At 36.4% G+C, this 21,698-nt stretch overlaps 2 protein-coding genes across 7 annotated transcripts; both read left to right on the forward strand.

Annotated features, from left to right (window-relative positions):
* Positions 1 to 499: 499 nt before the first annotated feature.
* Positions 500 to 6,692, forward strand: LOC128021122 (vacuolar protein sorting-associated protein 11 homolog). The gene is made up of 16 exons (XM_052608067.1): positions 500 to 680; positions 951 to 1,099; positions 1,179 to 1,314; positions 1,967 to 2,130; positions 2,249 to 2,496; positions 2,573 to 2,774; positions 2,847 to 2,998; positions 3,079 to 3,265; positions 3,371 to 3,514; positions 3,688 to 3,885; positions 3,999 to 4,160; positions 4,668 to 4,801; positions 5,022 to 5,224; positions 5,391 to 5,562; positions 5,673 to 5,895; positions 6,010 to 6,692. The coding sequence occupies exons 1-16, from the start codon at positions 539 to 541 to the stop codon at positions 6,175 to 6,177; spliced, it is 2,784 nt and encodes a 927-aa protein (XP_052464027.1). The 5' UTR covers positions 500 to 538; the 3' UTR covers positions 6,178 to 6,692.
* Positions 6,693 to 9,936: 3,244 nt separating this feature from the next.
* LOC128021124 (fibroblast growth factor receptor 1) lies at positions 9,937 to 21,438 on the forward strand. Of its 6 annotated transcripts, none has more exons than XM_052608077.1 (7): positions 9,937 to 10,151; positions 10,374 to 10,700; positions 10,792 to 11,049; positions 11,248 to 11,373; positions 19,654 to 19,689; positions 19,789 to 19,820; positions 20,594 to 21,438. In XM_052608077.1, exons 1-7 carry the CDS (start codon positions 10,103 to 10,105, stop codon positions 20,807 to 20,809), a joined length of 1,044 nt encoding a protein of 347 aa, XP_052464037.1. In that variant the 5' UTR covers positions 9,937 to 10,102; the 3' UTR covers positions 20,810 to 21,438. The 6 variants fall into 6 exon arrangements, with proteins under 6 accessions (XP_052464037.1, XP_052464033.1, XP_052464035.1 ...); XM_052608073.1 differs by lacking the exon at positions 11,248 to 11,373 and adding an exon at positions 19,178 to 19,318; XM_052608075.1 differs by lacking the exons at positions 10,792 to 11,049; positions 11,248 to 11,373 and adding exons at positions 18,722 to 18,979; positions 19,178 to 19,318.
* Positions 21,439 to 21,698: the final 260 nt, after the last annotated feature.

Consider the following 21,698-nt stretch of genomic DNA (forward strand, 5'->3'; position numbering starts at 1 on the left):
ATGTTTTATATTAAACAGTTCTGCAATAAAAGTAACTTACTTTTCGCCTCATCACGATGAAAGAGACTAGACAACTTGCATTCATTCAGTGCTTTGTTGGCACCTTTTACTGTCTATGGTTGACACATGAGCCGGTTAAGATCAGTCCTATTCGTGAACCGGTTCTAGAGATTCATTCAAAAGATCCGAATCACAAGAGCAGTTCATTCAAGAATCGGACATCGTTAATACACTTTTGTTATACTATGTCTTTTAGGCCATATTAATAACTTTTGAAAGTATACATTAAAATCAAATATGTATACATTTTTTCTTATTATTTTCTGTTTGGTGTGTATTTTGATTTTAAACCGCATTAGTTATTTAATTTACAATATATATTGAAATACATTTTATTAAGTGAATTTGTGTCTCGTTATGTCCAACCTTATATTATTGCGAATACAGATAAATAACAAAAAAACAAGAATAGCCTGACACTAGTCACGTGACCGTGATGTGAGTCACATGATTTTGCTAAACAAGAACTGCTTGGAAAATGGCAGCGTTCTTACAGTGGAGACGATTTGTGTTTTTCGATAAAGAAACGGTGAAAGATCCGAGCGAAAATGGAAAAAATTTCCAACTACCGGTGGGAATAGCGGCCTGTGATTCCGGTCGAGGACACATTGTGCTTGGAGATATCCTTAAAATGCTGAAGTCATGCTTGAAACTAGTTAGCAATTATAACACTGATAAACAATAATACTACGGATATTTCATTAACATAGTTGTATAAGTAATACATCGTAGCATATAATAGGTTACAACAAGCCTGCATTGTCAAATTAATTTTTGCATGGGTTTTATTTAAAAAAATGTATAATTCCAATATTCAGTCCATTTTGGCTCAATATATTTGATTTCAATTATGCCATATGATCATGTTTCCTTTAACTCATATAATGCACATATGGATGGGCAGATTTGGTTTTTGACCCGGTCCCTGCAGCTATCCAGCTTTCAGGCTTACAAGCTGCGCGTGACACACCTGTACCAGCTGAAACAACACAACATCCTGGTGTCTGTGGGTCAGGACGAGCCTGGTATCAACCCTCTGGTAAGAATCACACAGGTTTCTTCTGAAACTACATCTCAGCACAATAAATTAAGCTTTAGTTTATGTGTTTGCCTATCAGGTGAAGGTGTGGAACCTTGATAAGAAGGACAGCGGCAGTCCTCTGTGTACCCGGATATTCCCTGCCATACCTGGAAACAAACCCACTGAAGTGTCTTGTCTCAGTGTACATGAAAACCTTAATTTCATGGCTATCGGTAGGAGTGTTTTATTTTTATTAAAAAAACAGAGATATTGTACTTACTTAAAAAATTTAGTCTAACCATATTTAAAAACACAGAAACTAATAACAAAAGTAAAAAACACATAATAAAATTTAAATTACAATAAGAACTAAAATTAAAATGAAAACCAAAAATATAAAAAAAGGAATTTAAAACATTAATATTTTAATTATACTAAACTAAGGCTGTCACTGAAAATCTAAATCTGAGGTCTCCCCCAAAATGAGAAATCTTATCTCATCATATTCAGATTGAAAATATTAATTGAATTGATTAGTAGCTAGTATTTTATATGGTTAAAAAAAAAAAAAGTTTTCATAAAGGTAATAATTCCCTTACAGTTAAATGTTAAGAGGGCAGCTAATAATAAAAAAATACACTTTAATGTTGCAAAAGTAAACAAATGCTAGTTATATTTATTTGATTTTGATTTTCTAGAAATAAATAAACATAACTTGAAATCAATTCTTATATAAGAATAATTTCAGTGACACTAAATGGCATTTGCAGCCCTTTTTTTTGACGCATTTCAAAGTGAAACAGAAAATTTAGTTGAGAAACAAAGTCTTTTTATCCATCAGTAATGAATTTTCTGTTGACTCTAATATCTGTGTTGAATGCTCAGGTTTTACAGATGGCAGTGTTGTGCTGACGAAGGGTGACATCACCAGAGACAGACACAGTAAAACTCTCAGCCTCCATGAGGGCAACTGTCCAATCACAGGCCTGGCTTTCCGACAGGCCGGCAAAGTCACACACCTGTTTGTCGCCACTCTAGAAAAAGTGCAGGTATATGTTAGTTACATAGAATGTGATTTATTTATTTTTCTTTGTAATAAAACTGTGATTATAGTTACAGATTACAGATTATAACAAACTGAAAGCAGGATTATTCATATGTTGACAGTGTTACACATTATCAGTGAAAGAGTACCCTCGTATAGAACTGGACACGCACGGCTGTGCCCTCCGCTGCTCGGCGCTCACAGACCCCTCGCAGGACTCACAGTTCATAGTGGCTGGAGATGACTGTGTGTATTTGTACCAGCCTGATGAGAGAGGGCCCTGTTTTGCTTTCGATGGGCACAAGCTTCTAACTCACTGGCACAGAGGCTACCTGCTGCTGCTCACACACAATAACAAGTCACCCAGCAAGTAAGACTCGTTCTATTGCATGGATTATCCGTCTTTTTTTAATATGCATTCACATTTCTGAAATTTCATTTTACAGATCTGACTATGGTAGCAGACAGACATCCCCTACAGAAAAACACATCTTGACCATTTATGACCTGGACAACAAGTTTATCGCTTACAGTGCGGCGTTTGACGATGTCATTGACGTTCTGGCAGAATGGGGCTCTTTTTATGTCCTAACGAGGGACAGAACACTGTATATGCTGCAAGAAAAAGACACACAGACCAAGCTAGAGGTTAGAATAGTTTTTAGTTTCTACCTGAAATATAAAGGAATATACATTACCAATCAATAATGTATTATTTAGATGCTGTTTAAGAAGAACCTGTTTGTGATGGCCATTAACTTGGCTAAAAGTCAACATCTGGACAATGATGGATTGTCTGAGATATTCAGACAGTATGGAGACCATCTCTACGTCAAAGGGGATCATGATGGAGCCATCCAGCAGTATATTCGGTAGGTTTGCAGGTCAGATTTCTAGGTACACATTTCATCAAGTAATTCGTGATTACCTCCTGACTTTCTTTCTCTTGTAGCACCATTGGGAAGCTTGAGCCCTCATATGTAATCCGCAAATTTTTGGATGCACAGAGGATACATAACTTGACCGCGTACCTACAGGCCCTCCACAGGCAATCGCTGGCTAATGCTGACCACACTACTCTACTGCTCAACTGTTACACCAAACTGAAGGACAGCTCCAAGCTGGAAGAGTTCATAAAGGTCTGTAGAAAAATTATTTTGGTCTGAATGTGCATTTAAGCTTTTTGAATGAGCCTTGACCACTGACGACGCTTTGCATACTCTGCATCCCTCCTGTGAATACAGAGCAATGAAAGTGAGGTGCATTTCGATGTTGAAATTGCGATCAAGGTGCTACGACAGGCTGGTTATCACAGTCATGCCGTTTTTCTGGCAGAGAGACACATGCACCATGAATGGTATCTAAAGATCCAGCTAGAGGATTTGAAGGTAAATACAGCTTTTCTTGTGTGTACTATGATATAAACTCTTATGACATTCTTTTTGATAAGTTTAGGTAAGCTAATGCTTTTTCATTTTGTCAACAAAAACGTTTCTCTGACTTGCTCTTGCCAGAAAAATATCTATTCAATTATTTTACCCTTTTTTATTAACCTTTTCAGAATTATCAGGAGGCTTTACGCTACATCGGACGGTTACCATTCGATCAGGCAGAGAGTAATATGAAGCGTTATGGTAAAATTCTAATGCACCATGTGCCGGAGAGTTCCACCATCCTCTTAAAACGTCTCTGCACTGACTATCACCCTAACAAAGACTCAACCGACAGGGACAGTCTGGACAGGCCTGCGGAAAACAAGGTCATTCATTTGTATTCGCATTAACACCTTTAAATAATCTGACATTCAAGAACATAGTGAGTTGAGACAAATTACTTGAGATTTTATCTCAAAATGTTCTTTCTTTTTGACAGGCCAATCCAGAAGAGTTCATCCCAGTCTTTGCCAATAACCCACGAGAGCTGCGAGCGTTCCTGGAACACATGATCGAGGTGGACCCGTTCTCACCTGAGGGAGTTTATGACACTCTGCTAGAGCTCAGACTGCAGGACTGGGCACATGAGCAGGACCCAGGGGTAAAACATGCTTTATGCAGCCTGTACACATTATGTTATATTATGTTATTACTGACAACATCTGGATCTGAAGAATGTGACTTGTTTACTTGTTAGATGTTTTTGCTAATTTGATTATAATTTTAGGCAATTAATAAAAGTGTGGGAATCCATAAAACTTATATTACCAAATTAAAGGCAATTCTGCAGATTCTCAAATAAATAAATATTTCATATTGAACATTATAATACATTGTGTATACTATAATGCATAGTATAAGGTGGCATTTAACACAATTGATTTGAGATTTTAGTTTTTTTAATAACACTAAAATCATTTAATTAAAATAATTTTTAGAATTTTAATATCAGTGTCTCTAGAAAAAAGTATACATATCCCAGAGCTATGTCATAGCTATTACATTGTAACTGCATTATAAAATACAATCTCAAGACCATTTTTTGGGGTACATTTGGATTGCTTACTGTAAAAAAAAAAAACCCATGACTCTTTCTGCCTTCTGACAGAAGAAGAAAGTCCTGCAGGAGGCAGCACTGTCCCTGCTGAGGAGCGACAACACTGTGTTCGACAAAGCCCTGGTGCTCTGCCAGATGCACAACTTCAAGGAAGGAGTGCTGTATCTGTATGAAAAGGGCAAACTGTAAGCGCTATTTCTAATCAGTGTCTCACTTACTTAGAAGGTGCTAGAAAAGTTATTACTGTTACAGATCTTCTACCGCCATACTATAGATTTGTGTGACGACAAATCACAGGAACTGACTGAATTCTGTTCAGAATTAAATGCATCTACATCTGCATTACATTTAGCTTTCATCTATTAACAGCAGTAAAATAAGTGACGGAACAGCCTGTTTCTGCAGGTACCAGCAGATCATGCATTACCACATGCAGAACGAAGAGTACGGGAAGGTCGTGGAGGCCTGTAAACGCTATGGGGACAGTGAGGTGTGTTTGTGGGAACAGGCTCTGGGTTATTTTGCACGCAAAGAAGAGAACTGCAAGGCCTACATTAGTGAAGTCCTGCAGCACATTGATGAAAATAACTTGATGCCTCCACTTCTGGGTGAGTAAAAAGATACGAAAAAAATATTGTGGTCAACACCTCTGTTGTTTTTTTCACACATAATTGCGTGACCTTTTCACACAAATAATTCTTTTTCAGTCATGATGTAGAATGTGAACCAACTCTTCCGCATAATTTTGACTTTATATGAATGTCTGTGTTGCAGTGGTGCAGACTTTGGCTCATAATTCCACAGCATCGCTGTCAGTCATAAAAGACTACCTGATAAATAAACTAGAGCGGGAGACCCAGCAGATTGAGGAAGATGAAAGGAAGATTCGACAGTATAGAGAGGAAACAGCCCATCTTCGCACTGAGATACAGGAACTTAAAACATGGTGAGCGAATCAAGGATTCATTTAGTCAACAGCATGAAAAAAATGGATGCTACAATTGATAGTATAGGAATGCAAATGCATATTTAAAAAAAATGACATTGCTCTTTCAGTGCAAAGATCTTCCAGAAGACCAAATGCAGCATGTGCAACAGCCCGCTAGAGCTGCCATCTGTGCACTTCCTGTGTGGCCACTCTTTCCATCAGCACTGCCTAGAGAGCTTTGCTGAGAGTGAGGCCGAGTGCCCCACTTGCACCCCTGAGAACAGGAAAGTGATGGACATGTTGCGTGCGCAAGATCAGAAACGAGATCTGCATGACCATTTCCACAGACAGGTACTGATTTTTCTCCTGCAGGACATTTTAAATTGATCAGAGTTGCCAGTAATAACTAAATACATAAAAATAAAAATGCAAATGAAAATTGATTAGAATTTCTCTCTCTTGTAGCTGAAATGCTCTAATGATGGCTTCTCAGTCATCGCTGATTATTTTGGCCGAGGAGTGTTTAACAAACTCACTCTGATAACGGATCCTCCTGGAGGAAAGAGTGGAGCTGGGAATCTGGAGGCTGAATTCAACAGAGATCTACTCATTAACACCAAGAGGAATGTTTGAGAGCTGGACTGGAGATCATATTAAAAGAAGAAGTGCTGATCTAGGGTCAGATGTCTGACTAGGGTCTGCTGCAGAAACAGCTCTACACTACTTGAATGGCCTTTGAACAGTTCTTAATTAACTAACTCCTGCAACTCATCTTCTTGGTTTTGATTTATTTATAGGCTTGATAGCATAGACCAAGATTACAGCTGTTCAGAATGTATTCATCCGTGTAGTCTGCAAAATCATATCAGATTGAACTGGAAAGTATCCAAACCAACTGTGGGTGATAACATTTAAGAACCTGCACTTCGAGACCGTGACCTTTTCAAGCTTTGAATTCAGCTACCATAGGCACAGTATAGAAGAAAACTTGCACAACTTTATTTTGCATCCCCTTAATAATTTCTGTATAATAGTTAATTAGTATCGCAATCACTCATTATAGCAGATGAAGCAACTAATCAACAATAATCCATGTCAAACGCCTGTAAAAGTGTCATTAATAAATGTGAAACATCGTTGACTTGTAACTTGTTATTATATTGTTTTTTGTTGTATTAGCCGAGATGTTTGTTGAGCTCTTAATTTGTCATGAAATTAAAAAAAAAAATGAAATATTTGAACAGTGTTTTACATTGTAGGGGCAAAATAACAGAAATGTATGTAAAACACTATTTTGAGAAAAACTTCTGAACAAATCTAGATCTATTTATTTACACCTTCACTAGTGTCTAGTTTTCTAAAACTATTTGGTGAGTTACAAACGTTGCAAAGCTAAACAGCTGAACCAGCAAGTAAAGGTGCGAACAACCACATCCTGTTCTCAAGTGCTGACCCATGATGCTTAGAATCGCTCTGCTAAGAAGCTTGGTTAAAAGCACCCTTTTACAGCATGAAGCTGTTTTACCCTTGTTGAAACAGGTTCAACTTTCAAAATGTTGACTCTTAACTGAACCGAAGAGTTCCCGTCATCTTTGTCGATGGCTTTTTCAGTATGTTTGTGAAACCAAAGACAGTCTTCTCAAGCTCTGCCTAAGCCTGTGACTAAAATCAAGAATCTCAGCTTTACACTCACTCAAGTTATTCACATTTAAGTGTCACAGATAAAAACCAAGCACAAAGAGAAAGTTAACTGAATCAGTAAAATCTATGTCTCCCTAGTTATATAATGCTTTTTAGTTTTCCTGTTCTTACTACAGCCATATCCCAGCAGACTGAGGGAAACCACAAGGTTTCTTAATGACGTGAGTGTGAACTATTTGATTTGTGCAGTAAACTTCTAGGACTTAGGACTTTTCTACAGCCATTCAATCTGCCTGCCAGGTATTAAATAGACCGGCACCATCTAAGCTGAACATTTTGTATACGTTCTTGTGGACTGGAAAAATAAGGTTGCATTTGTTTTATTGTATATACACAAGATTATTTTATAAGGATTTAGAATGTTTAATTAACAGGAAATGGGTGTTTAATAGAAATGTTTAATGTAAAGGACTTTAAAGTATTCACAAACCTTCAATGTTTTTAAAGCACTAAAAATAATGTCACTTTTTTTTCGTGGTAGCTATTGTTGCTAATGATGTAATATGTAATACCCATAGACATAATAAATACCTAAATGCCTCATTGGCTGCTCGATTTATGTCTATGGTAATACAGAATTTGTGTTTTGCATGTAACCCATCCAAAGTGCACACACAAACAGCAGAGAACACACACACACACACACGCACGCACGGAGCAGTGGGCAGGCCTTTATGCTGCGGCACCCGGGGAGCAGTTGGGGGTTTGGTGCCTTGCTCAAGGTCACCTCAGTCATGGTATTGCTGACCCAAGACTCAAACCCACAACCTTAGAGCTAGGAGTCAAACTCTAACCACTAGGCCACGACTTCCCCATTTTAGGGCATCACAAACACGTCCTGAGTCAGCAGCGTTTTGGTATCACTATGACTCTTAAAAATACAGTGTAGGTAGGCATCTCCCTAGGCTTCGAAACCCAGTTTTAGTAAAAACTAAAAAGTGCAAATAATATCTGCAAACAGATTCAACTCTGGACCAACCAGCTCAAGAGTTTTGAGGTGAATGCAGAGGAAGCAGTCAGTGTGCACACATCATCCCCAAGACAGAGAGGTCAGACTGTTTACCCCCTTCTTCTACTTTTTACCTTCCATTCATCATCTGTTTATCATGCCATTGTGTTTTTATTTCAGTTTCTAGGAAGACAGGCAGGCAGAACCAGAATGCCATAAAATGAAATTTGAATGACCCGTTCACATCTGACAGCAGAGAAATAAAGAACTGCCACCTGGTGCCCGTGCTACTACTCAGAATGATGTTTGAGGAGGAGGATGATGACGATGATTCTGATGACACAGAGTCTGATGAGGAGGAAGGGGAGCCTGGATCTGCTCCAGAACGGTTGGACCACTCATCTGAGACAGGTATGCTGTCCAAGATGAGAGAGATTTATATTAATGTTTAATTTATGATAAGCCAAAATTAAAGTGTATCCAGGAAGAGATATACATATAAAACTATTGTAATAAGTTGCAACACGTTTCAGTAATATGTTATATCAATAGTGATAAGAGCATTATAGTTATAATATTTACTCAAGATAAAAAGCCATGTTATTTTTTTGTTTAATGTAGATGTGTTTGCGTGTGGATGATTTCTCACAGTGCATATGACCCAACTGGTTATGAGCATCTTCCTGTGTCAACCGAGACCAAAGAGCTATTTCAGGACATCATATGGTTAGCATGCACAAACTTCACAGCTTTTGATGTGCACCTGCACATGAAACATGAAGAGGGGAACATCTGGCAAACTCACCTCTTACACTTGGAACAATAAAAGTATCTATAGTTGAAGAAACACAAAATACACTCTTCTGACTACTGTTTTCTCACAAATATTAACTGCATGACTGTTTCTTTCAGATATACTCCATAGATGATAGAGCTTGACAACAAACTGTAGCCTTTTATCCCTGACTTTATTCCAGCTGTGGGAGAGATTGATGCTTTCCTCAAAGTGAGTGATGATTTTCAAATCTGTACTGGACACGAGTGTCCAATTTTCAGTTTCTGAATCTTTCTGTTCAACCCACAGGTACCACGACCAGATGGGACAGCTGACAATCTGGGTCTTCTGGTTCTGGATGAGCCATGCACTAAACATTCAGCTTTCCATGTGGCTGTCACACACTCACACTAGAAGACTTAAGGTCCTTTGATGATTTTAGCCTAAGTGAAATGAGAAAGTGATGCACATCTCTTTCACAGGAAGTGAAAGCAATGAGCATAGAAAACCCAGAGAAGAACCCCATAGCCATAGACAACTGGATCGAGAGCATTAGTGAGCTGCATCGGTCCAAGCCTGCAGCGTACACTACACAAGGCAAGCACTGATATGAATCAACCACGAACATCCAGAGAGCAGAACATAATATAGGAGATATACAGTTAAATAAAAGTATGTAATGTATAAATATCACAGAAAAATAATATTAAATTAAACTGAACCAATAGCAAACACTGAATAGCTTCTGAAAGAATGGAAGGCATTTAGCAAAGCGAGATGAAATGATAGTCATAATCAGTTTTAAATGATACACTGAACCAGAGCAAGTTGTCTTTTATGAGTTAGTTATTAGTCTATACTGTGTAAAACAATGTACAAGATGTGTTTTCTTTTAGATAATTTGAATAAAAGCAGCCCTGCCTTCTTCCTTCTTCTAACCGCTTTTTATTTTTCATGTTGTGGTTTTTAGTGGCTATTTTTTTGTACACCAAGGTGACAGTTCCAACTCGGAGTGCATTCAAGCGTGTCATAGAAAAAAGATCTGCAAATATGAACGGTCTGATTAATGGTTGCCAATGTTAATAAAATGCTAATTTAGCTATTGAAACATTAAGTCTAACTTCTGACTTACGATGCCTGGATGTTTCATTTATATTTGGCTGTGTTTCTTTACTGTGTTTGGTAAGTATGGCTAATAAATTCCATAGCTAATAATTATGTTTTCTTTTTGCTATTAATGCATATGTGATTTGTAATATATAAATTAAGTACACCTTAAATGCTATGTAGTATGTTTACTTAAAGAGAATAATTGAATCTCTTTAGGCCAATTATTTACATGTATGGTCACTTATACATAGATATACTGTAGTTTACATGTTGCCTTACACATTGATTTGACAGTGAGAGAAACTGAAGTCAAAGAAGTGCAGATGGGTTTATACAGTCGTGTTGAGCTGACTGGAGAGGAACTTGATCAACAAACTGTTGATTCTCTGCGCTCGGTGGAATGGACCAAACGAATTGGATCAGTAACATGTCTATGTTTTAAGAAAAACACCACATTCAGTGCTGAATACAGTCAATGCTGTGGAAGAGCTCATTTCTATTTAAACAATAACAGCCTCATTCTGGAGAACGTGACGGCAAAGGATGAAGGAGTTTACACTGAAACAATAATTAGAGGAAAAGGCACTACAAAATCTCAAAACTTCACATTATTAATTCAGTGTAAGTCAGACCAATCACAATCATGCTTATTCATGTAAGATTCATCTAATTTTGCTGTACTTTTGCTCATTCGTTTTTTTTTTACTTTAAGACCCTCCAAGTGTAACAGAAATTGTGGTCTCCTGGACCTCCAACACATCTGTGACTCTCAAATGTGAAGTGAGCGGCGTCTTTCTGCATCTGATGTGGAAGAGAGAAGGATTGCCTGTTCTAGAGAAACACAGACACTCATTCAGTGAGAGGAACCAGACTCTACACATCAGCAACATAACCAGCTCTGATTATGAGACATACAGCTGTATTGCTTCAAATGAATATGGAGAATCAGAACAACACACATATATTACAGGTGAGCAGTAGATCATTCGTTGTTCATCTTACATGAATCCACAAAATGATGCCAGATTGTGATATTCTGCTTAGGGCAACAAAACCTAACACATCTTTAAACACAAAGGCGTTTTGTAAAAGATCTTTCAACAGAAACAAAATCAAGAAAAAGAAAGCAGCATTGCATAATCATGTAATTTTCTGGTTTTCTTTTAAGGTGAGAACTCAACTGATAACCGAGGAAATAGCGCTGCTGGTCAGATTGTGCTTTCAAGTGGACTTACACTCGCAGGAGTTTTAGGACTGTTCATCGTGTTCTTCTGCCTTTACAAAAACCATCAGAGTAAGATTTTCTCCCAAATACATCAACAATGTTAATTATGTGCAATTTAGTTAGCATGATGAGTTATGTGAGTAAAGGAGTAACAAATAAATTAAAGAATGAAAACAAATAACAATGTAATTTGATTATTTTTATCAAGTGGATGACAATGACTTTATATATATTTAACAACATAATCTAAAAGAATTCAGTACAGTATATAGGTCAGTAAATAAAGCAATGAACCCAAAGAATGTTATATTTGCCATGTTTAAGGCCAAAGGGTCGAAAATGCCAGAACTACAGATGAGGGTAACCAAATAAATAACATATAAATAATGTACTTTTTTTCTGAGCTGCAGTTATAGCCTCACTCTTTCATACACAGGGGATGCAGACAAAGTCCATGGAGTTTATCAGGTAAAGCACAAAAAAGCATTAAAAAGTGTCAATCCTCAAGTAATTTTACGGGGTCTTTAAGTCAAATAATAAAATGTATCCAGTGGAATTCTATGAATGATGTATGTATATGTTTTATATACATATAAATAATACCTGTTTATTCTGACCTCTCCTGTCTCACAGGAAGTACCTGATACTGAAGAGGTGACTTTTTCTTTGTACATATGCACAGACTTGATTACATCGAAAGAGCCCAGTCAGGCCTCCTTTGAGGACTATTCTGCGGTCGGACCCACATGCAGGGAAGAAACAGTCACTCTGTATTGGGTCACTAATGATCAGTCTACATCGTGTACTGATGCTGGATACGACAAATGATATAATAGCCTACACAGAGACAGAATAGAGGAAGTTAGGCCTGCTGACAAAGTAACACTTCAGGCAGAAGAGAGCTGTTTTATATTAGGGGGATTTTATATTTTAAAGCTTAACTGCTGTGACAAATATAAAACCAAACATTATATGTTATACCAAATACAAGCTCACGTGACCATGATGTAACAGAACCCAGCCTCAGCATCACTGCAGCATGAAAAATATTTAATAATAATTTATTATTAACAACAATGCCTTTGCATTTATTTTGAATGCTGAAAGTTTTTTTTTATTTGCTAAAATTATGATTATGTTTGATCTATCAATTATTATTGTCAATGTGCTAAAGAGTATATTAATAAATGTTCTTATCAATTCTCTATTATTTCTTTTTTCTTTCTTTTATTTGCATTTATGGGCATTTATTAAATGAGTGAATAGAGTAATCATGGTTAAATAACTATTTACTGAACTATATATACTTTACTGAATACTTTTTGTTTATGTTGTTAAATATATGTCAGTCACCCACTTGATAAAAATAATACATTTACATTGTTATTTCATTTTATTCTTTTGTTTATTTGTTACTCCTTTACTCACATAGCTCATTAAAAATAAAAAAAATGCATATTTAATTGCATATAATTAATGTTTCCAAATGATTTTTCTAATTTTCTTATTGTGCATCTCAATGGTTACAAATACAAATAGAATTGAGACTAGTTTCTTCTCATATATATATATATATATATATATATATATATATATATATATATATATATATATATATATGAGATGTTTGTTTATATATATACAGGGCACAGCATAAATGAGTAGCCTACACCTCCTCTGAATAAATATAAAAGATATATTTTCTTAATGATCACTAATATAAATCATGGAAAGATGGCAAAATTGAAAAGTATTAAACATATACTTGATAAAAACAACAAAATATATGACAATATTTTCTTTAATTTAAGTAAATTAGCCAATTTTTTTAAATGAAGGATTGCAGAGAGCATTCATCTTGGCGCAGTAATATCTTCACTAGAGGGAGCGGGGGCCGGTGAGAGGATTTTTCACGAGTGAAGATATTACTGCGCCAAGACGAAGTAAATTTCCTGAATATTAAAAGTGCGCACTGAGACGAGAGAGGTATGTATCAACTCATCTTAGTTAAGGGAAAAACATAGTTTAATATGAAAACACGGTGGAGTATCCCTTTAAAGTATACTGCTCTGACCCTGCTTGGCACTGAGTGTGTCTCTGCCCTGTTTAACTCCTGGACAACTTCCTTAAATGCTCTGGTCTTTAATGACGAGTTTAGCTCAGCTCGTCTCTACAGAATCCCCCAGCTGCGCAAGAGCATTAAGAATGAGTGAAATACATGTCCACTGAAGGATTTTCACCTTGGGAGAATGAATATCTTCATTGTCATGCTGAAAAAGTGTCCAATAATGCTGGGAATGAGGTGAGGGTAGCATCTTCTGTTTCAAGTTTTTGTATTACATCACACAGTAGTGTGTGAATTCATGGCACCATTGATAAAGCATACTTTCAGCACTCATTCATCCCTATATAAAAGCTCTTGAGACCAGAGTATGGATTCCCAGAAGTCTCTGTTTTGTAAATATGGGCCTTGGAAGAGGTTAAATGAGTTTCTTTTGCTCTGCTACAGTTGGTAATTCTAGTGTTGGCAACAACCCTGTGCTTTCTGCAGGCTGTTTCATACTCTGTGAGATAAAGTGTCACTGTTTTCAAAGCTTTTGCCCACTCTGAGACACCTGCATGCTATTTCTCCTGCTCTAATTATATAATAATTATAATTATATATTTATATATATAATTATATATAATTATCCTAGCAATAATTCACTCATCACTAAATGAAAACTTAAAGTGAAGACCTGATTATTACAGAAGCCTTATCACAAGTCCATTGTTTTTGAATGTCAGTGCTACTCCTGCTATATTTTCACACTTAAAACAATAATTCAGTATTCCTCTTGTACCACTGTCCTCTTTTATACTAAGAAATAAATCACCTTGCGGTTCTCTCCTGCAGCCAGTGGTTCCAACTGCTGCCAGCATTAAGTCTGAGTATGATTCAGTAGGCTATATAACACTTTTAATATTCAGGAAATTTACTTTGTATTTAAAAGTTTTGGTTTAATATACTTACTTGTTGATCAAAAATAGCCTTAAACCTATAAACTTCTTTTGATTATTATTATTATTATTATTATTATTATTAAGTATCTTTCAGAAGGGGGTGCTCACATTTGCAACACACAATAATATCACTTTGATAAGAAAATCTTAATTTGCTGAATTATTTTGGCATTCTTCTTTGGTAATTTATCAAATAGGCTTGTTGGAACATTATATCTTCAAAGAATAATAACATGTCTTCTAAGTAAATATTATTGCTGAATTTGTTAAGTTTTAGAGGAAGTGAACTCATTTATGCCTTGCACTGTATATACACAGTACATAAACAGATATTAACACACACACCGTGGTTGAATACATAATGTTACTGGATTTTGATTAATGCCTAAAGTCACAAAAAAGCTGTAGGCTAATTGAATCTTTGACACTTATTTACTAACAATTACTATAAAAAAATAAAAAAATAATAATAAATAAATAAAATAGAGAACCAATATAGAGGCCCAGATATTTTAAAAACAGGCAGATGAGGGAACATGATTTTACCATGAAAAGTTTTATTGGCTCAAAGAACCCCAAAGCCATAGACAACTGGATCAAGAGCATTAGTGAGTTGTATCAGTCCAAGCATCCAGCTTCTGTACACTACACAAGGCAAGCACTGACATGAATCAACCACGAACATCCAGAGTGCAGAACATAACATCAGCGTTCTCATTTTATAACAAGAGTCATGTACCATATTTTCCGGACTATAAGTCACACTTTTTTTCATAGTTTGGCTGGTCCTGCGACTTATAGTCAGGTGCGATTTATTTATCAAAATTAAAGGGGGGGTGAGATGCTTGTTTTCACTCAATATCCTGTTAATCTTGAGTACCTATAGAGTAGTACTGCATCCTTCATAACTCCAAAAAGTATTTAGTTTTATTATATTCATAAGAGAAAGATAGTCTGTACCGATTTTTCCCGGAAAAACATGACCGGCAGGAGGCGTGACGTGAGGGCGGAGCTAAAGAGAGCATGTGCGTTGAGAGCATGTGGAAACTGTGACATTACCGTGATGGAAATACCATCATCCAAAACAAACCATGGCTAACAGTCAGATTCAGCCGTTTATTTATGATCCAGAATCAGATCCCGAGGCTGAAACTGAACGAGAGCAGCAGCAGCAACGATTCGCTCCGAGCGGGGCTCGAACCCGGGTCTCCGGCATGGGAGGGGACGCACTAACAAGGAGGCAGAGATATTTTAAGCAGTTTTACTCACCGCCTGCGGTTCCAACACACGATCGTGACCCTTTTTCGTTGGGATTGCATCATGCTTAAGAAATAAACGATACGCAAATCCGTCGTCAAACTGGGCCTTGTTTGTAAAACAAGCATCTTCGAAATGCAGGGAACAAACACAAACACTTGCACAACTCCGTTGATGCTCTGTAAAAATAAACTCCATCCACTGGATGGATTAAGGCACCAATTTGGTGCCTTAATGCTGTTTTTTTTTGGTAATCTGTGCAGGGTTGTCTTGCCCTGGCAACCAAAAACACACTTTTTTTGTGACTTTTCGCGATGCTCTCGCTCTGATCAGTGAATCGCTCTGATCAGTGAAATGTCTGTGTTCAGCCTCGCTATACGGGAGCGCGCACTCTTCCGGCAGAAGTGCCCTCAGGACCCATTATAAGGAAATTCCGCTCCATCTAACGTCACACAGAGCCATACTCGAAAAAAACTTTCCGAAAGTTGTGACAAACCAGAAGGAGTATTTTGGGAACAAAAATACTCCTTCAAACGTACAACTTAATTTTTTGAAACTTTGTCCATGTTTAGCATGGGAATCCAACTCTTTAACAGTGCAAAAAACTCATGGACAAACTTGGAGTAGTGAGGAAGTGCGGAGCCTCATAGAAATTTGGTCAGATGACCATGAGCATGTCAGAGTTAAGAAGAATTAATGCACGTCTCCACTTGAAGTTACGAACGATTCCCGCTCGCCATTTGCAGTGCATTAGAACGTTGTTTTCAAGCTGCATCTGCGCTTCATTATAGAAATGTATTTTTTGCATATTGTGGTGTACACAAAAAATTTAATAGATTATGGCCAGGGACAAAAACTTTGTGTTGTTTGCTGGCTTTTCCTCTTATGTTGGAATTTTCCCGCACGTAAATACTGACCAATCGAAAAGCAGTTTAGGAAACTCATGGCCAATGAGTGATGCAGATGTTGTCTTGTGACTGCATTTTGGTTCGTTTCAACTGGTAAGGACCAAAGCAATCAGTGTGGTGTGAAAAGGAACCAAAAAAGCTGAAAAATGCTACAATGTATAATTGTTTGCCCTTGCTTTGGACCAAATTAATCGAACTAAAGATGTGAAAGCACCCTTACAGTCCAGTGTGGCTTATATATGTTTTTTTTTCTCATCATGACGTATTTTTGGAATGATGCGACTTATACTCAGTTGCGACTTATAGTCTGAAAAATTCTGGAATATTTGTTCAGACCCATGCCAGATATTGACATACAAGAGTGGCCGCCTGAGTTTGAGAAGCTTTTGGAGAAGGTTAGATCTTGACTGAAAGCTATATTATATCTATATCTGCTAAAAATGATATCTGCTAATTCAGTCATGTTCACTTTCACTTCACCATGTGTTCACAAGGTCAATCTCCCCTCCGCAGATATTGACTGCGATTTGGCAGATTATGTCAAAATTGTGTGTGATAAATTGCTTGTAGTATGTGACATTTATTCACTTTTTTTCACACATTTTAGATGTTGAAGTCTGGGTTGTTTTATTGAAGAGCTCATTTGGTTTCTCCTGTGATCAGCACTTTAAATCTGTAGATAGCCAAAAATCTGACACACCGCCTGCTTCACATGCAGTCACTGCTGAATCAAAAACTCACTTTGGACTGAAGTCTCTTTCATGGCCTATTTTCTTACATCCTGTTTTGTTGTTAGCTGTTGTATCACCAGTTGAAGCTGTGGAACTGCATTCTCTTCTGCATCTTAGATTGCTTTAATAAAAGCGTATTTCCTCAAACTGTAGTCTGTAAATGTGTCTTCAAAACTCATCACAGCTACTTCATCAGTCCACTGGCTGATTATTTTACAGTTTGAAATGAGCTGGTCTTTTCTTACTGAAGGGTAAACCAGAGGACGATGGGTTTCCTTGTTTAACTCCACTTCTTACATTAAGAAATGTTTTATGTTACTTTATATTTAGTATCACAACATCCAGACTCTTGACAGATTGTTTAGGGGATATACTGTTAAATAAATGTACTGTATAAATATGACAGAAAAATAATACTAAATTAAACTGAATCAGTAGCAAACAGTGAAAGGCTTTTGAAACAATGGAAGGCATTTAGCAAAGCGAGATGAAATGATAGTCATAATCAGTTTTAAATGATACACTGAACCAGAGTAAGTTGTCTTTTATGAGTTAGTTATTAATCTATACTGTGTAAAACAATGTACAAGATGTGTTTTCTTTTAGATAATTTGAATAAAAGCAGCCCTGCCTTCTTCCTTCTTCTAACCGCTTTTTATTTTTCCTGTTGTGGTTTTTAGTGGCTATTTTTTGTACTCTGAGGTGACAGTTTCAACTCGGAGTGCATTCAAGCGTGTCATAGAAAAAAGATCTGCAAATATGAACGGTCTGATTAATGGTTGCCAATGTTAATAAAATGCTAATTTAGCTATTAAAACATTAAGTCTAACTTCTGACTTACGATGCCTGGATATTTCATTTGGCTTTGTTTCTTTGCTGTGTTTGGTAAGTATGGCTAATAAATTCATAGCTAATAATTATTGCAGTGCTCCTGTTTTCTTTTTGCTATTATGCATATTTGATTTGTAATATATAAATTAAGTACACTTTAAATACTATGTAGAATAACTGAATCTCTTTAGGCCAATTATTTACATGTATGGTCACTTATACATAGATATACTGTAGTTTACATGTTGCCTTACATATTGATTTGACAGTGAGAGAAACTGAAGTCAAAGAAGTGCAGATGGGCTTATACAGTCGTGTTGAGCTGACTGGAGAGGAACTTGATCAACAAACTGTTGATTCTCTGCGCTCGGTGGAATGGACCAAACGAAATGGATCAGTAACATGTCTATGTTTTAAGAAAAACACCACATTCAGTGCTGAATACAGTCAATGCTGTGGAAGAGCTCATTTCTATTTAAACAATAACAGCCTCATTCTGGAGAACGTGACGGCAAAGGATGAAGGAGTTTACACTGAAACAATAATTAGAGGAAACGGCACTACAAAATCTCAAAACTTCACATTATTAATTCAGTGTAAGTCAGACCAATCACAATCATGCTTATTCATGTAAGATTCATCTAATTTTGCTGTACTTTTGCTCATTCGTTTTTTTTTTACTTTAAGACCCTCCAAATGTAACAGAAATTGTGGTCTCCTGGACCTCCAACACATCTGTGACTCTCAAATGTGAAGTGAGCGGCGTCTTTCTGCATCTGATGTGGAAGAGAGAAGGATTGCCTGTTCTAGAGAAACACAGACACTCATTCAGTGAGAGAAACCAGACTCTACACATCAGCAACATAACCAGCTCTGATTATGAGACATACAGCTGTATTGCTTCAAATGAATATGGAGAATCAGAACAACACACATATATTACAGGTGAGCAGTAGATCATTCGTTGTTCATCTTACATGAATCCACAAAATGATGCCAGATTGTGATATTCTGCTTAGGGCAACAAAACCTAACACATCTTTAAACACAAGGGTGTTTTGTAAAAGATCTTTCAACAGAAACAAAATCAAGAAAAAGAAAGAAGCATTGCACAATAATGTATTTTTCTGGTTTTCTTTTAAGGTGAGAACTCAACTGTTAACCGAGGAAATAGCGCTGCTGGTAAAACTCAGACTGATCAGATCGTGCTTTCAAGTGGACTTGCACTCGCAGGAGTTTTAGGACTGTGCATCATGTTCTTCTGCCTTTACAAAAACCATCAGAGTAAGATTTTCTCCCAAATACATGTTCATAAATGTTGCAGTAGTAAAATAATTGTTTTTGAAACCCACATCCTTCATGATTTAGATGTATTCTGTGCCTCAGATCATGAACCTCAACACCACGTAATCTCAGCATCTCAGTTATCACCCAATTGTTCTCAAAAACAACAGGTTGAATAAAAAAAAAAAAAAAAAGAATTATAGAAACACAAAAAAACCTGACAAATTTTCCCCTTTAAAAACTCCCCAGCTATACCTAAAACATAAAATACAATTACAGCAATAACATTTACTTGTGTTAACTGTGTAAATGTTTTACTGTTGTTGTATTTTTAGGGCAAAGAGCTGAAAATGGCAGAACTACAAATGAAGGTATTAAAAAACGAATCTATTTAACTATCTATAATAATCTTGTATTAATTATACACTTATACCCGTTGTAACTGTATAATATCTGTGTATACTTCACAGGGGGTGCAGACAATGACCTTGTTATTTATCAGGTAATAGACTATCAAAATAATGAATAAACATATTTATTATAATGAATTTAGTAGATTTAGATTGACATTAATATGATGAACATTTAAGGCACAGTCTTCATTATCTTAAAGACCCTTATGAAAATACTAAAAGTGTTTTGTGGCTTTTATTTCATGTATACTGTAGAATACTACCTTTGATGCCTCTATATAATAATACATGTGAACAAATCAGGTTTTCAGTAGATAGTCTAATTTTGCACTCATGGGCATCTCCCAACATTTTGTCTAATAAAATTGAACATTATATCACCACCTGTTTCTGACCAGAAGTCATGGCTCTTGTTTGAAATGTAAACTAAATTAAATATAAGTTAAGTTAAAGGCGAATAGTTTGTCTCTTAAATTCGTCAAGCGTAACTAAAAATAATATTATATATAATATTATATATAATGGCCTAAACTATAAGAAACACAATAAATAAACAATAAATAAATAATAAACAACAAAACTATAAGAAACATAACATTTAGTATTATATAGTTTTGTCCTGTTGCGTGACACTTAAAAGATTTAATATTGTATTTAATATTCTCGCGATTTAAATACACTGCTCTGCACCGGAAGTTGCGGTGCTCACTAAGCCAAAATACCACTGTCAGGTCATTCATTGGGGTCCTTAAGTCATGAAACAATCTCCGTATATCCAGCATGAATGATTCATGTGATTTTATTTTTTTTAAATAAACATATTAATAATACCTGTTTACTCCGACCACTCCTGTCCTCTCAGGACGTACCTGCCACTGAAGAGGTGACTCCTTTACCGTACGTCTACACAGACTTCATTAAGCCGAAAGAGAGCGGTCAGGCCTCAGCTGCAGCGCAACACTTTGAGGACTTTGGTTACTCTGAGGTCGGACCCACATGCAGGGGAGAAACAGTCGTTCTAGATGAATGTGTGTCTAGTGAACAGTCCACAGCGTGTCCTGATGCTGAAGAGGAATAACAACTGATATAAGAGACTACCAAACATGCTGAAATGAAAACAGCGAATACACACACTTTCATGTTCATGAATCTGGTGCAGTCAAACAAATGCAACAAGTTTATAAGCAGCGGGTGAAGAAAAACGTTAGGTCCTGATCAACCACTAGAGGGAAGCAAAAACAGCTGAAAACAAACTTTCAGTAAAAGGTGCAAAGCTGTCACTGGAGTGGCTTCCATTTACAGAAGTTAAAAGGTACAACAATGTAGCTTACCTTATTTACACCTAAATGGTGCGTAATAATAGATTACATGTACATGATAGTATTCGAAAAGTACATATTAGTACCTAAAGTGTACATATTAATAACTTTTTATTGGGCATCGCATCTAACAGGTTTTTGTTTTACCTTTCTTTTTTCCCCGAGACTGAAGCAGCTCTACCAGTTTTAACCATGATGGTTCTAAATTATTACAAAGACACAGCAACAACATTGTTAATGGACAAATCATCTTAAAAATAGTTTCATGATTACAGTTACATTCAGTAGGCTAAGCATCATTCTGAAATATAGCAGTGTTTCCTCTCTTGCGCTTGGCACTGGATCATGCACAGCATGAACACCATTATACAGACTTGATAAGTACATAATAAAAGGACTTCATTAAGTACTTAAGCATCTTGCAATAATGTCAAGGAAACAATGTTTGAAGTGACACATATGCACACTGTGAGAGGTCAAAAATGTCCACCCTACTCATTAGTGACTGTCATACACAGTGATTAGATAAACAACTTTTCAGAGCAATTTAGAGCAAAATCGGTTTGTCTTGCATGACTAACTCTGTTAAAGGTTCTGTATATAATTTATGACATGAAGTAAGCAGCAGATTAACTGATGTTAAAAGGC

The sequence above is a fragment of the Carassius gibelio genome, chromosome A10, assembly GCF_023724105.1.
Source record: "Carassius gibelio isolate Cgi1373 ecotype wild population from Czech Republic chromosome A10, carGib1.2-hapl.c, whole genome shotgun sequence".
NCBI lineage: Eukaryota > Metazoa > Chordata > Actinopteri > Cypriniformes > Cyprinidae > Carassius > Carassius gibelio.